Source organism: Cololabis saira, chromosome 21, assembly GCF_033807715.1.
Source record: "Cololabis saira isolate AMF1-May2022 chromosome 21, fColSai1.1, whole genome shotgun sequence".
In the NCBI taxonomy this organism is placed as follows: domain Eukaryota; kingdom Metazoa; phylum Chordata; class Actinopteri; order Beloniformes; family Belonidae; genus Cololabis; species Cololabis saira.
This window is the reverse complement of record NC_084607.1, coordinates 26,823,786-26,836,301: the sequence shown is the minus strand read 5'-3', so window position 1 is coordinate 26,836,301 and position 12,516 is coordinate 26,823,786. Positions and strand designations below refer to the sequence as shown.

General features: G+C 42.8%; 1 protein-coding gene across 1 annotated transcript; it reads left to right on the top strand.

Annotated features, from left to right (window-relative positions):
- The first annotated feature begins 272 nt into the window (after positions 1-272).
- Positions 273-12,240, top strand: fam20cl (family with sequence similarity 20 member C, like). The gene is made up of 10 exons (XM_061711782.1): positions 273-805; positions 3,075-3,253; positions 7,050-7,128; positions 7,228-7,320; positions 9,882-9,997; positions 10,085-10,265; positions 11,132-11,241; positions 11,349-11,430; positions 11,714-11,773; positions 11,925-12,240. Exons 1-10 carry the CDS (start codon positions 273-275, stop codon positions 12,181-12,183), a joined length of 1,692 nt encoding a protein of 563 aa, XP_061567766.1. The 3' UTR covers positions 12,184-12,240.
- The last annotated feature ends 276 nt before the right edge of the window (positions 12,241-12,516 follow it).

Sequence of the window (12,516 nt, the reverse complement as noted above, 5' to 3'; positions counted from 1 at the left end):
AGTCCAACCCCCTCTTCTCATGAAAGCTTATGTTGAGTCTCACACCTGGCTGGTACTAAACAAAGAGATGGGGTGAAGTTAAGACTGAGTTTTGGATTCAGTAATCACTGTAACACATGCTCTCATGCAGGGAAGAGTCGACTTTTTTGGTCACAGTATGTTAAAACTGAAATGCTGCTTTGGCCTTGATAGACATAATATGAGTATTTAGCTGTGATGATACAAGTGCTGATGATATTCTGCTCTTTTTTTCTTTTAATGTTTCTCCCAGCATGGTAAGGCGGAACCTGGGTCTGTCCACTCGCTCCATCTATCTGGGCCTGGCATGTTTGTCTCTCACTCTCCACCTCCTTCTGGCATGTTTCTGCCTGTCAGTCCTCCAAACCGCCTGCGTGCTTCCCACCTCCCCCTCGTCCACCTCGTCTTCTAGTCCAAGAACAGATACTCATCACCATCACCCCGTCTTACACTCCTCCTCCTCTTCTTCTGCTGCCTCGTCCTCGAATAAATTGCCAACCAGCCCCCAGGATGAAGATCGTCACAAGCTGACTGCGGACACGTTTGACCATAAAGGGACTGGCTCGTTCAATGACGTCGCCGGAAAGGCAAAAAAGTTCAATGGAGCCGATAAACTGATGCGAAAGGAAAAGCTGGAGGAGCTGTTTAAGCATCCGCTGTTCAACCTGCCACGCCCAGAGTTGCAACCGGACGACTGGCTGCTCAGAGTCAAGCCTGATGAAGATGTGAGGGATCCAGAAAATGAGGAAGAGGAGATTGAGAACTTCATCATTGATGATAACGGGTGGTAAGTGAGACAGATGAAGAAAACAGATCTTTATAGACAACAACTTCTCTGGAACAGCATGGGTTTGTGATTGCTCAGGTAGTCGTGAAACTGAGGCGTTTGAGAGAGTGACCTGGTTCTCTTTAAGGCCTGACGTCCTTTTTTATGTGTAAAACTCCAAAGTTTAATCTTGATTAATATTAAACAGTTCCTGTTTGCCCTGCTGGGACCTGACTCACCTGAGATGTGACGGTGTAAACATCAACTTAACCATGTCACACATTTCTGGATTCATCTTCCATGAACCCCTGGTTCTCCACCAGGCTGACCCGTTGTTCACATGTTTCCAATGTGTTGTTTATACTTGTAACTGAGAGACTATAATGAATTTACGTCTTGAGTAAGACTACTGAGTAACACAGTCATGAATGTGTCAATCATCAACCTGTTGTCACCAGTCTTGCGTTTGATTAACTCCCAAAAGAAGCCACAAAGACGACCACACGAGTGATAAACAGCAGCTTGAAATTTGTCAACCTTTGAAAGGTTTTTGCATTTTCTTTCTTCTAATTCTTTCTAGCTTGGCCTTCTGCGTAGCTACAATACAGGAGTATAAAAAAAACAAGTCTCTACTCTAACTGCAATGAAACTGATCAAGCTTTATTGATCCCACAAATAGAACTACATAATGACAGTGGCCTGTTGCTGGGAACGTGTAGGTGCTAATTTAGCTCATTGCTAATTGACTTGCTCACTTGGGGATATTGTCATTGATCTGTTATGGATCGCTTCCATCTTCTTAAACTCTTTCAGTTGTACTTCTTAGTGCTTCTTTGGTTTTAGGACTATGGTTGTGAATCTTCCAACAGGCTGGTGATGTTGGTCGGAGGCTTTTCAATCGAGCTAATGTTGTTGTCGTGAATGGATACCAATGACCTGAAAGCTTTTACGATCGTACAGACTCTGAGAGAAGATGTGAAATTCAATCAAGGAGACAAAACACCCAATAGTTTTCTTAGAAGAGTGAGAACCTAATATCTGTTTAAGAGTAGACTGACGGTTTGTTTAGTGACAAACGTGGAGCCCTGCAGCTGCCACCACTGAAGACGCTTGAGTCTCTGGAGACCGGTTTTGGATTCAATCGTGGTACATTTAAATAATTGCACTCATCACACACTTTAAAGGAGCATGAGGCTCCTTTTAAGAAATGAGACTCTATAGCGCCACCCTTCACCACGACGGCCGTTGGGGGTACTGCAGCCAACAGCGAAGCCGGCACGGGAGATCGGGGAGAATGCGCATGCAGCGTCATTTGACGTCACATCCACAGGACAGCGCGGGAAACTCGGCCCCAGCACTGCAGCACATTTTGCAGCACACAGCCTGTTCAAGGCAACGGAGAGATACACTAGAGGGCTCATTCGTTTTGGTTTGGAACGCTTCATCTGATATTATTACTAGAAAACTGAATTTTTTTCATAAATCCTGCCTCAATCTCCTTTAATAAGTGCAAATAACAGTGACAGCATCCCACCAGGTTGTAGGTGGTGGAGTCAGGCGTTAGACTTCTAAGATTTTACTACTTTTACTACTTTGTGCCACCAAATTAAGCATAAATTTGGACTCAAATTACAATGAACAACTCCTGAATCTTGTTATTACTGTATGAAGGAGCAGCTCGTAGCTACCATGAAAAATCCACACAGCAAAGTGAGATCACAGTAGCACACTACACTGAAACAACAGTTTATTTTCTTCTCAAAAATGTATATTTACCTCGACCCTGATCCCTCTTTTACAATAGTGACTTCATAGTTTAATTCATCCGTCTTCTCTAGGTTCGATAAACCCTGGCTGTCGCTTTTTAAATTGAAAACCTAGAGGTTCAGGACTATTGCTCACATGGGCAATATTTCAGCAAACACGTTGTTGGAGAGGCTGGATAATTCTCCACTGGGTTGGTTCTGTGAAGTAACTGAACCGTGCACATCTGAACTGCTCACTGAAGAGGATGTCTTGAGACTGACGAGGCTGCAAATGAAGCGACACGGTTGTTTGATGCTGGAGTTTTGGGTTCATTGGGACTTCAGACACATAAATATGAGTTTTCAAGCGCAGAATAAAAAAAGGCATCTTTTTTCATGTTCCCTGTAAGAGTTGTTTTATCTTTGTTGCGCTGTCTAATATAGTTTCTTCTTTATGCATCATAGAGATCCCTGCAGTTTTCTAATGATTTAAAATCCTCTGATCCTTCTGGTTTAGTGATGTGTCTCTATATCCTCCCCTGAAGGCAGAGCGCCAGTCAGGAGGAAGGCTACGATAAAGTCACCTGGACAACTGACAAAGAGACTCACCCTCCTTGGCTGCGGTTCCACCTGAGCATCTCGCGCCGGGAGCTGTATGACAGGAAAGACCCCAACCTGGCCCAGCTGACTCATTACTTGGCAACTCAACCTATACTTGGAGCTGGTGAGCGAATAAAAAAGGAATAGGTGGGAGCTAAATGGTGAGATGACAAAGAGAGGGAAGGACAGGGCGAAGGAACAGCACTGAAATCAAAGCAGAATTATTTGAAGATGGAGCACAGAAGGTGGGGAAGGATCACAGGATTCAGACTCTCCCTTTCAGTGTTCCTTAAAACATCCTTTATCGAGGTGAACTCCTCCATGTTCTGCTCAAACCTGCATCCATCTGTGTGATGCACTAAATTTAGGATTACGAAAATGGGACAATTTAAATCTGTACCATTGTTTACTTCACCCTGAACCTCTTGGTCTCATCTTCATCCGTTATTTAATCTTTTTTTTTTTTTTTTCAAAAAAGCCAGGCAGATATAGCCACTTTCACTGGAGTGTCTATGAAATCCTGTAAGTTACAAAGAAAGGGAACAAACTGAAAAAAAAGGAAGGAGGCCAGAGGTGCTGGCTCTGACAAAGAAACCAATGTCAATAAAACTCCACACAGCGAGCGAGAGCTAAGAGAAGATTCTGGAAATGGAACATCTTGAATTGGCAGCGAACATGATATTTTCCTGTAAGGTCATAAATATAATCCTCCTACAAATATGTACTATCCACACAGCAGTAAACACACGCACAGTAACACACACCGAGTTCCTGCGCTAGTACCACAATACAAACACAGCTTCTCTTCCCTCAGTGTGTACAAAGGCTCGTTCTGTGTTTGCCCGTCTTCGACAGCAAAGCCCCGTCTTCACGACGTGGTGGAATGAATAATAAAACCGTGTTATACGACGCAGATTAAGCACTAATCTCAGCTAGAGCCTGATTTGATTTCCCCCACCATGTCATCCCCGTTTTCACATTTAGCAAATGAATCACGACAGTGTTCCATGTGTGTTTGAATTTGGGGAAATTTTCATCTTAATCGGGGGAATGTCATTATGAATTACTGTTAAAGGTGGAAATGTTTTCATCTTTTCAGTTTGTTTGCAGAACCCTCTCGTCCCAGCGTGCAGTCTGGTTTCAGTCTCATTTCAGACTTGACAGACAGCGAGCACAGGTGTGGATTTGATCTTTAATGCGAGTCTATGTAGGTGTACTACTTCTAACCATGAGTGCCACACTATAATACTAGACTGCATCCTGGTGTCGATTGTGTTATTTTGATGTAATGGATAAAAAAAAAGACAAATGAAGTTCAAGCAGATATCCACAGAAGTATAATAACTTTTTTTTTTTTTTTAAGATTTTTTTGGGCTCTAGTGGCCCTTTATTGAAGATGCAGACTGGAAAGGGGTAGAGAGAGAGAATGGGGATGACATGCAACAAAGGTGCGCAGGCCCGGATTCGAACCTGCGACCACTGCAGGAGGACTGTAGCCTCAGTATATGAGCCGCTGCTTAACCCACTGCGCCACCGAGCGGCCAGAAGTATAATAACGTTTAATGCCATTGGACTACATGACTTGGGATGATCAGTTTAATAGCAGATGGATGAAATACTTACATGCCATAAGTGTAACCAACCACGTGTGATCCAGCTTTGATTTTGAGGTTTGGTGGGGCAACTCAAGTCTAAAATACAGCAACAACCTCTGCCACCTTCCTCCAAGCTGCATTCCTCCCCTCGCTGTCAGACAGACAGCAGAGGGAAACCTGCCACAGCCGCAATTAGCTTCTTGTCCATGGCCAGTATTGGCAATCACTCTCCGATGCAATCAGTAGAGCAGTGGACCGTAACCTGTGACCAGGTCTTCCTCACCAGCAGGAAGTGTTAGGGTCTTCCTCACCAGCTGCAAGTGTCTGGGTCTTCATCACCAGCTAGAAACATCCAGGTGTTCCGCACCAGCTGGAAGTGTCTGGGTCTTCCTCACCGGCTGGAAGTGTCCGGGTCTTCCTCACCAGCTGCAAGTGTCTGGGTCTTCATCACCAGCCGGAGGTGTCCGGGTCTTCCTCACCAGCTGGAAGTGTCTGGGTCTTCATCACCGGCCAGAGGTGTCCGGGTCTTCCTCACCAGCTAGAAGCATCTGGGTCTTCCTAACCAGCTGGAAGTGTCAGGGTCTTCCTCACCAGCCGGAGGTGTCCGGTCTTCCTCACCAGCCAAGAGGTGTCAGGGTCTTCCTCACCAGCTGTTGGTGTCAGGGTCTTCCTCACCAGTTCAAAGTGTTCGGGTCTTCCTCACCAGCTGGAAGTGTGCGGGTCTTCCTCACCAACCAGAGGTGTCCGGGTCTTCCTAACCAGCCAAGAGATGTCCAGGTCTTCCTCACCAGCTCGAAGTGTCCTGGTCTGTTTAGATTTGTGAGCAGGTTTTAACCACAGGTGCGGCTTATCGTGCAGCTACTCTGTGCTTACAACTACAGGCAGCAAACAGGATCAGTTAATAATATTTATGTCACTTTAATCAAATTTAGTCCGTTTTTTCTCAACATGATGTCATACTGAATAACTGTGAGAGATTATTTGGCCTGACGACGGTTGACAGCATCCTTTCCTTGACGTGAAGGGATGCGGTTCCAGCTGCTTTTATTCAACTCTTTCTTTGGTCATTTTAATAGCAGACCAGAATGTAGTACCTGATTTGATCTTCTCTTTGAAAACTAATACGTTTTCTTGTACCAAATTCGGCATGTTGAATTATTAAGTGCGAGTGAGTAAGAATAATGATGCATGGTGCTGACTGTTCTTCCACATCAGAAAGTTATTAAATATCACACTCTGTTATGGAATGGGCGGATGGCCCTTACATACACAACAGGTCTCTCCTTTTTTAAACCCTTTTGTCTACCCCGGAAGGTGGAAAAAAAGGAGTCTTCAGATTTCATGCCTGTCCAGAAGGTGGCTCTTACCTACTGGCACCGAGACTGGCAGAAGGCCAAAATGTTCCACAAAGAAATGCCAGTATGTAAGGTCCTTGTGGGTCCAAGTGGAGCTCCACTAGCCATTATCTCAGCTGTGGCAGCACCTGTTACAGATGTTGCTTTGGTAGCAATAACTGAATGTGACAGATTTGATCAAAATGAATGTGAGATAACATTGCTTAGCCTCACAGGTAAGCCAGCCAAGGTAAAGTATATTACTTGTTTCAGCCAGTCTACACGATTAGTCAATTTGCCCATTTGGCCCTTTTTTTTGATTAACTGGGGTGAGGTGGTGTCTGTTTCAACAAACATGGCACCATTTAATAAAACCAAAAAAATAAAGGCTTCAAGAGCCCTGTTCAGAAAATGTATCAGTGATGTCACAGTGAGTTTGCCCAGTTCTTTTTATACAGTCAACATAGGTGACTCATTAACATAATGACACCATGTGTGGTCAGAAGTGGTATTACTACATAGAGTGACTTTAAAGTCTGATACAATGAGCAATAAAGCCGAACTTTGCTAAGGAAAAGCATATTGACAATGATTAGCTAACCAGATCCTAATCCTCCTGTTTTTACCCATAAAATTACTTGAAGGTATCAAAAATATTCATCAGGATCAATATTTATCACGCAAGTTACTTATGAATATGTCCACCAGAGGTGCACATATAAAATGAATTTCACTGAGTACTTTATCCAAGTCATATTCCAGTTATGGGCATAATGGAGCCTCCGGTAGCAGCTGGTGGTTTAATTATGCAATAAGCCACCATGTGGAGAAACAGGTGAAATGTGCTGCCTTGAAGAAATACTCTCTGCAGTTTTCATTTTCAATATAAAATACATGCGTGCAATGCATTTCTGTGACAAAAGAAAGCCGTTGTTTGTCTCTGCTGTATAATTTATTTGGTCTTAATATTTGCTTGGATTGTGTCTGTTAGTTCAGAAGGCAGGAGGCACACAGCTGAAACTGCTTGTAACATTTCCAAATTATGGACAAGCTCTGCTCAAACTCATGAGGTAAAACATCAATATCCTGCCAGAAAACACTGTTTGGCACGCTTTGAGAGGAATCGTATTTCCTAAAACCATATATGCGGCTGTGTTTCCTTTCTCCAGGCAATCCAGAGATGCAGAGACCGATGTAAACATCTTTTACTTCTCAGACTTTGACAGACACAATGCAGAGATTGCTGCCTTCCACCTTGACAGGTAAAGATGATTTCACGCTCTCTCTGCGGGCAGCAGGCATCTTTCTGCGCGAGCAGAGTCTTTGGTAACAAACATGTCTCTTGTCTGATACTGGAATCATTCACCCATTAAGATTTAGTACATGTGTCCAGGAGGGTGGTGTACATTTCTACAGCATGCAATGTTAAGATTAACCTTGTGTAATTCTAGACCTCAACCCAAGATATCGCATGTTTGTTTTTTTCCAGCTGAATTTTATTTCTTAATTTTCATTCACTTTTCCAATCAAAGTCTGCAACACATTCCCAAACATTAGAACAGTAAAGCTTTAACTGCTGTGTAAAGTATGAAACAGGCGTTCCAGCATTGAGGATAAAGTATTTCTGTAGTTGTTTTGTCCCATTTTCCTGCAAACGTGTCTTAACATGTGAAATAATACATGTTTGTCATTATTGCATGTTTTAAACATTTTCTACACCTTCTCTGTAGCTTAGAAGTGCAAGCAAGCTGATCCGGTATTCACACCCTCTACCTCCTCAGTCATGTCTTTGTAATATGTGGGCGGTGTGTGGTTTTGCATTTTCTCGTTGAAAAATGCATGATTGTTCCTGGAAAAGCTGCGGTCTTGAAGGCAACATATGTTGCTCTAAGAGCTCAGAGTTCTTTTCTTCGTCACAAATGGGTAAATAACCTTTGTCAAGGGCACCAATGACACACATAAGATCAGAGAGGCTGGCTTTTACTGATAACAGCTTGGATGGCCCTCTTTCAGCATCCATTTCTTTAAAAAAAATGGGGGAATATTAAATCATTTTACTAAAGTATGTTCCCACTGTTTAATGGTCCATTCCAGATGCTGCCTCTGGACAAGGTTAACACAAGGCTGCTCTTTCTAAGTGTTTTATGTGTCATTTGTGAGTGTAGCTGTGTATTGTTGTGCTTGACAAAGATTTCTCAAAGTAATTTCTTGTCCATGTGGTTACATAAGCTGTTGATGAATGATGGTCTTTCATGCATTGCCTTCTGAGGGATTGGACCGCTGATTTTTGCATAAGCCTATACTCCCTATACTATAAATGTGTTTGGTTTTGGGATGGTCTTTTTTTTGTTTTAGCTTTCAGTTCTCTACGGTTCAAGTGTGGTCCAACACTGTTTACATAGATTTGTTTACCAACTGGGGTAAAGCAGGACCAAGATTCGCTGCAGTTCTTCGAAGGATGGATAGATCCTGGCTCCGAAAGTGAAGCAATCTCCATTGACTTCCATGTTAAAATATCCAACTTACTTAGTGAACTGAGCAACCAGACATTTGTAGGAACCCATTGTCTGCTAAACGCACCAGTCATTTTTGATTTCAGCATTGAGTCAACGTGTTAAATGATATATTCCACACTAAACCTCTGACGGCAGCTCTGCAGATATTTTGGTGGGATTCGGCTGAAGGAACTGCGAGCAAAGTTAATTTTGATTGACGTGGTAGGCATGTTTCTGTCAGCTTCTTGAGCAACATGGCTGCAACCGAAGATAAAGATGCTTCAAAACAGGCCTTCAGAAACCATTGGGTGACGTGACCGAATGCTTCATCCATTGTTTTTAGTTCAACCAGCAAAGAAAAGGAGGCTAATAAAACTAACCAGCAGAGACGACAGAAGGAGCAACGATGCTCAATACAGCAGTGCAGTTAGCTGTAATGTCTCCTACATGCTCTGTTGCTACGGACAAACATGCGTATCTGAAATTGTTTCTGGCATGTAACCGTCAAACAGAGTAACTACACAACTCATAGTAGAATCCAAAAAACTAGCAAGAAAGCTCATGGCTAACAAGAAAATGTTCAACGATACTTCTATAACCACGATGCTCACTGAGAAAGAACAGTTCATCAAGTCAACAGACTAAAGTCTCTGGACCTCTCACCATAAAGTGAGGCTTGCTTGGTATGTTTTAGTCCACACAGTTTGACAGAAAACACTCATTTCAATAGAAAACATCACTCTTAGACTTAAAACAGGAAACTATAGCAGCATATAGAAACCTAGCTCCTGGTGATGAGGCAGTACGTATCTCAGGAACAACAGTAGTCCCATTTCCTTTACACTTTTGCACAAAAGAAAATCAAATCTATGAATTTGCAATAAAAGGTGCTGCAAGTGGTCGGTGTTTCCATTGTGCAGTGTTTTTTCGATTAAGTGTTATTCTTGTAACTCTCCGTGTTCCGTTCTGAGACTTCTCTTCAAAACAACAAAAAAAGAAAATCTCAACGTTGAAGAGGATGGACAAAGATATTTTGTTTTTATCTGATATTTGGGAGTTTTTTTTATTATTAGAGACGTTTCCATTACAAGATTTCTTTTTTGATATTTGGGTTTAGCGCAAATGTAGGGGTGATGGAAATGCGACTATAGTCCCAGTTAGATTTAGTTTAAGAGAGCCAGCTAGAGGATGTGTTGATGAGGGCGTGTGACGGTTGCAGGGGTCCCATTCATTCAAACATAAGTCACCGAGTCAGAAGCATTACGTGCGGTTCCTGTTCACGCTCATTCCCATCTCTATATCTCCGTCTATCTCTTCCTCCATCTCAGAGTGCTGGGTTTCAACAGGATTCCTCCAGTGGCCGGTCGACTTGTCAACGCCACCACAGAGATCAAAGAGGTGACCACTGACCGCAGACTGTCCAGAACCTTTTACACTTCCCCAGGTGGGTGAATGTATGCTTCACATTTTACAAACCATGCACATTTCCCTGCATTTCCATGAAAACATGTCCTTTTCTGGCTCCTTCCAGCTGGGAACGTGTGTTTCTATGGCCGGTGTGAATACTACTGTTCACCAGAGAACCCAGTGTGCGGGCGACCACATGCCGTGGAAGTTTCCCTGGCTAGCATGCTACCCGATCTGTCCCTTGCTCCCCGCAGGTCCTGGAGGTCGCCATGGAGACGATCCTACAGCCTCACCAAGCTGGCAGAGTATGTACTTGGTGTATATTGGCCACGTTTTCCTTTACAGTTTATGGGCCAGTTTTACACTTTAATACATGAAATATACATGAAATGCAATATCAGCGTACGGACAAAAACGATTTACTTGGTAGGGGTCTGCAGCCAGTCTTGTTCTTATCCTGACTGCTATCATAGATTTGATCACATGAGCCAGAAAATGCTTTCTCTGGCCACTTAAACAGCTTTTTTATTTTCACAGGTTTTATCTGTAAAGTTATAAACGTGATGTATGTTGAGTCTCAGCAGAACCTGAGTGCATACAGAATGGTGGTTGCTCACTGCCCTCTAGTGGTCTTCAGGTCGAACTACATGTGTGTCCGTGTGTTACCTTTCCGTTGTTTGTGTTCAGGGTTTTAAACAACCTTGTAGTTAAAGAGGTTTTATAAATTGGACTAATTTAAGAATTTAAGCAATCCTCAAGAGTTTCAATCCAAAAAGAGCAAATAGTGTTGCTCCTGTATAAAATAAAAGAAAGTCTTGAACTGTGATGAAGACAGGAAAGTACCAGGTGTCACTTGGGGACAAATTGTCCTGTTATGTTGATTGTGGGTTGCTTATGTTTATTTTATTCATAAATTGCTATATTTGGCTCCAACACCCATTTAAGTTAATATAAAATTGCATCAATTTAAAGTTGTGCTAAAAGACACTGATGAAGCCTGCACGTTGCCAAAACACTTCGGTCCTTTTCCCTATAAAATCCATAGTCAAACGTCTAAGCAGCCCAAGTTAGACAAGACCAAAGGGACATGTCCTAATTTGGGCCTCAGACACATAAAATTCCAAAAATGTTTTCTTCTACTTTGTTTAACTCACCTCTGTGTTGATCTCAGGTGGGAAAAGAACTCATCTTACTGCGACACGGTGAAACAGACACCACCTTACAACCGTGGCACCAGACTGGTGGACCTCATAGACATGGTTGTGCTGGACTTCCTCATGAGTCAGTTCATCCCCTTTTTAGTTTGAATCATGGTGCTCGCTCACAATGCAAGGTCAGATGTACACATTCAGCATCTACTGACTCACTTCTATTTTTTTATCAAAAAGGCAACATGGACAGACACCACTACGAGACATTTGAGAAATTTGGGAATGACACTTTCCTGCTGCACTTAGATAACGGACGAGCGTGAGTACCATGAGCATCACCTTTCAGCTTGTCTCTGCTCTGCTTGCTGTGCTTAAGGGTGGATTAAGTGATGATGTTTGCTGTGGTGGTGAACCTTCATGGTCCTCGTGTGTTTGGGCGAGATGGTTTTTGATGGAAGATGGATGAAAGAAGCTGAGCATTTTTGCTGTCCACTCTCAAAATTCCTCTTGGTCTTGTAGATTTTCCTTCCACCATCTACTCAACCTTTAACTTGGATGTCAAACTTGTGTTTTTGTTCATTTACATTGCTAATGTTTTCCAGGTTTGGAAGACACTCTCAGGACGAGCCGTCTATTCTCATACCATTGAAACAGTGTTGCAGGTGAATCAATTGACATGGACCGACATGCATAAATAAATGTAGCAGATGTAGTACCAAAAAAACAGTCCAGCAATATATAAAGGAAATGAGATTTCAGATTTTCCTATCCCAACTGAATCTGTCCTCCTTCCTTTTTTCCTTTTCTCTTCAGGATTCGCCGCTCCACTCTCCTCCGCCTGCGTCTCCTGTCCCTCCCTGAGTTTCGCCTGAGTGATGTCATGCGTGAATCGTTGGCTCGGGATCCTCTGGCAGCAGTGGCTCCCCTCCTGTCTGAGCCTCACCTGTCTGCACTGGATCGACGCCTCGCAACTGTCCTGAGAGCTGTCCAGACTTGTCAGGAACAGCACAACGATGTCATTTACAATGATTTAGAGATGTGTGATCAATACAACGACGGGCAACCTGGCTGAGGAAAATGCAAGAAAGTGTGACAATGCACATGGAGTAGTAAAAGTTCCATGTTACACACTTTACATAAATTAGATTATGTCTTATTTGCCAAAGTACAAAATATTTAAACATCTAAATGGTGTCTGTTAATGTATTTTTTAAATTATTTGATGTATTTTAATTACTGATAGATTCAAATGCTAGCAAGATTAAAAAGGGATGTTCACACTGCAGATTTTTAGCTATCTGATCACAATCCGATCACATGGGAGCTGTGTGTCCCTGCTGATGTTCCTTAATCCATGTGGTTACTACTACTACTACTACTACTACTACTACTACTACTACTGTCA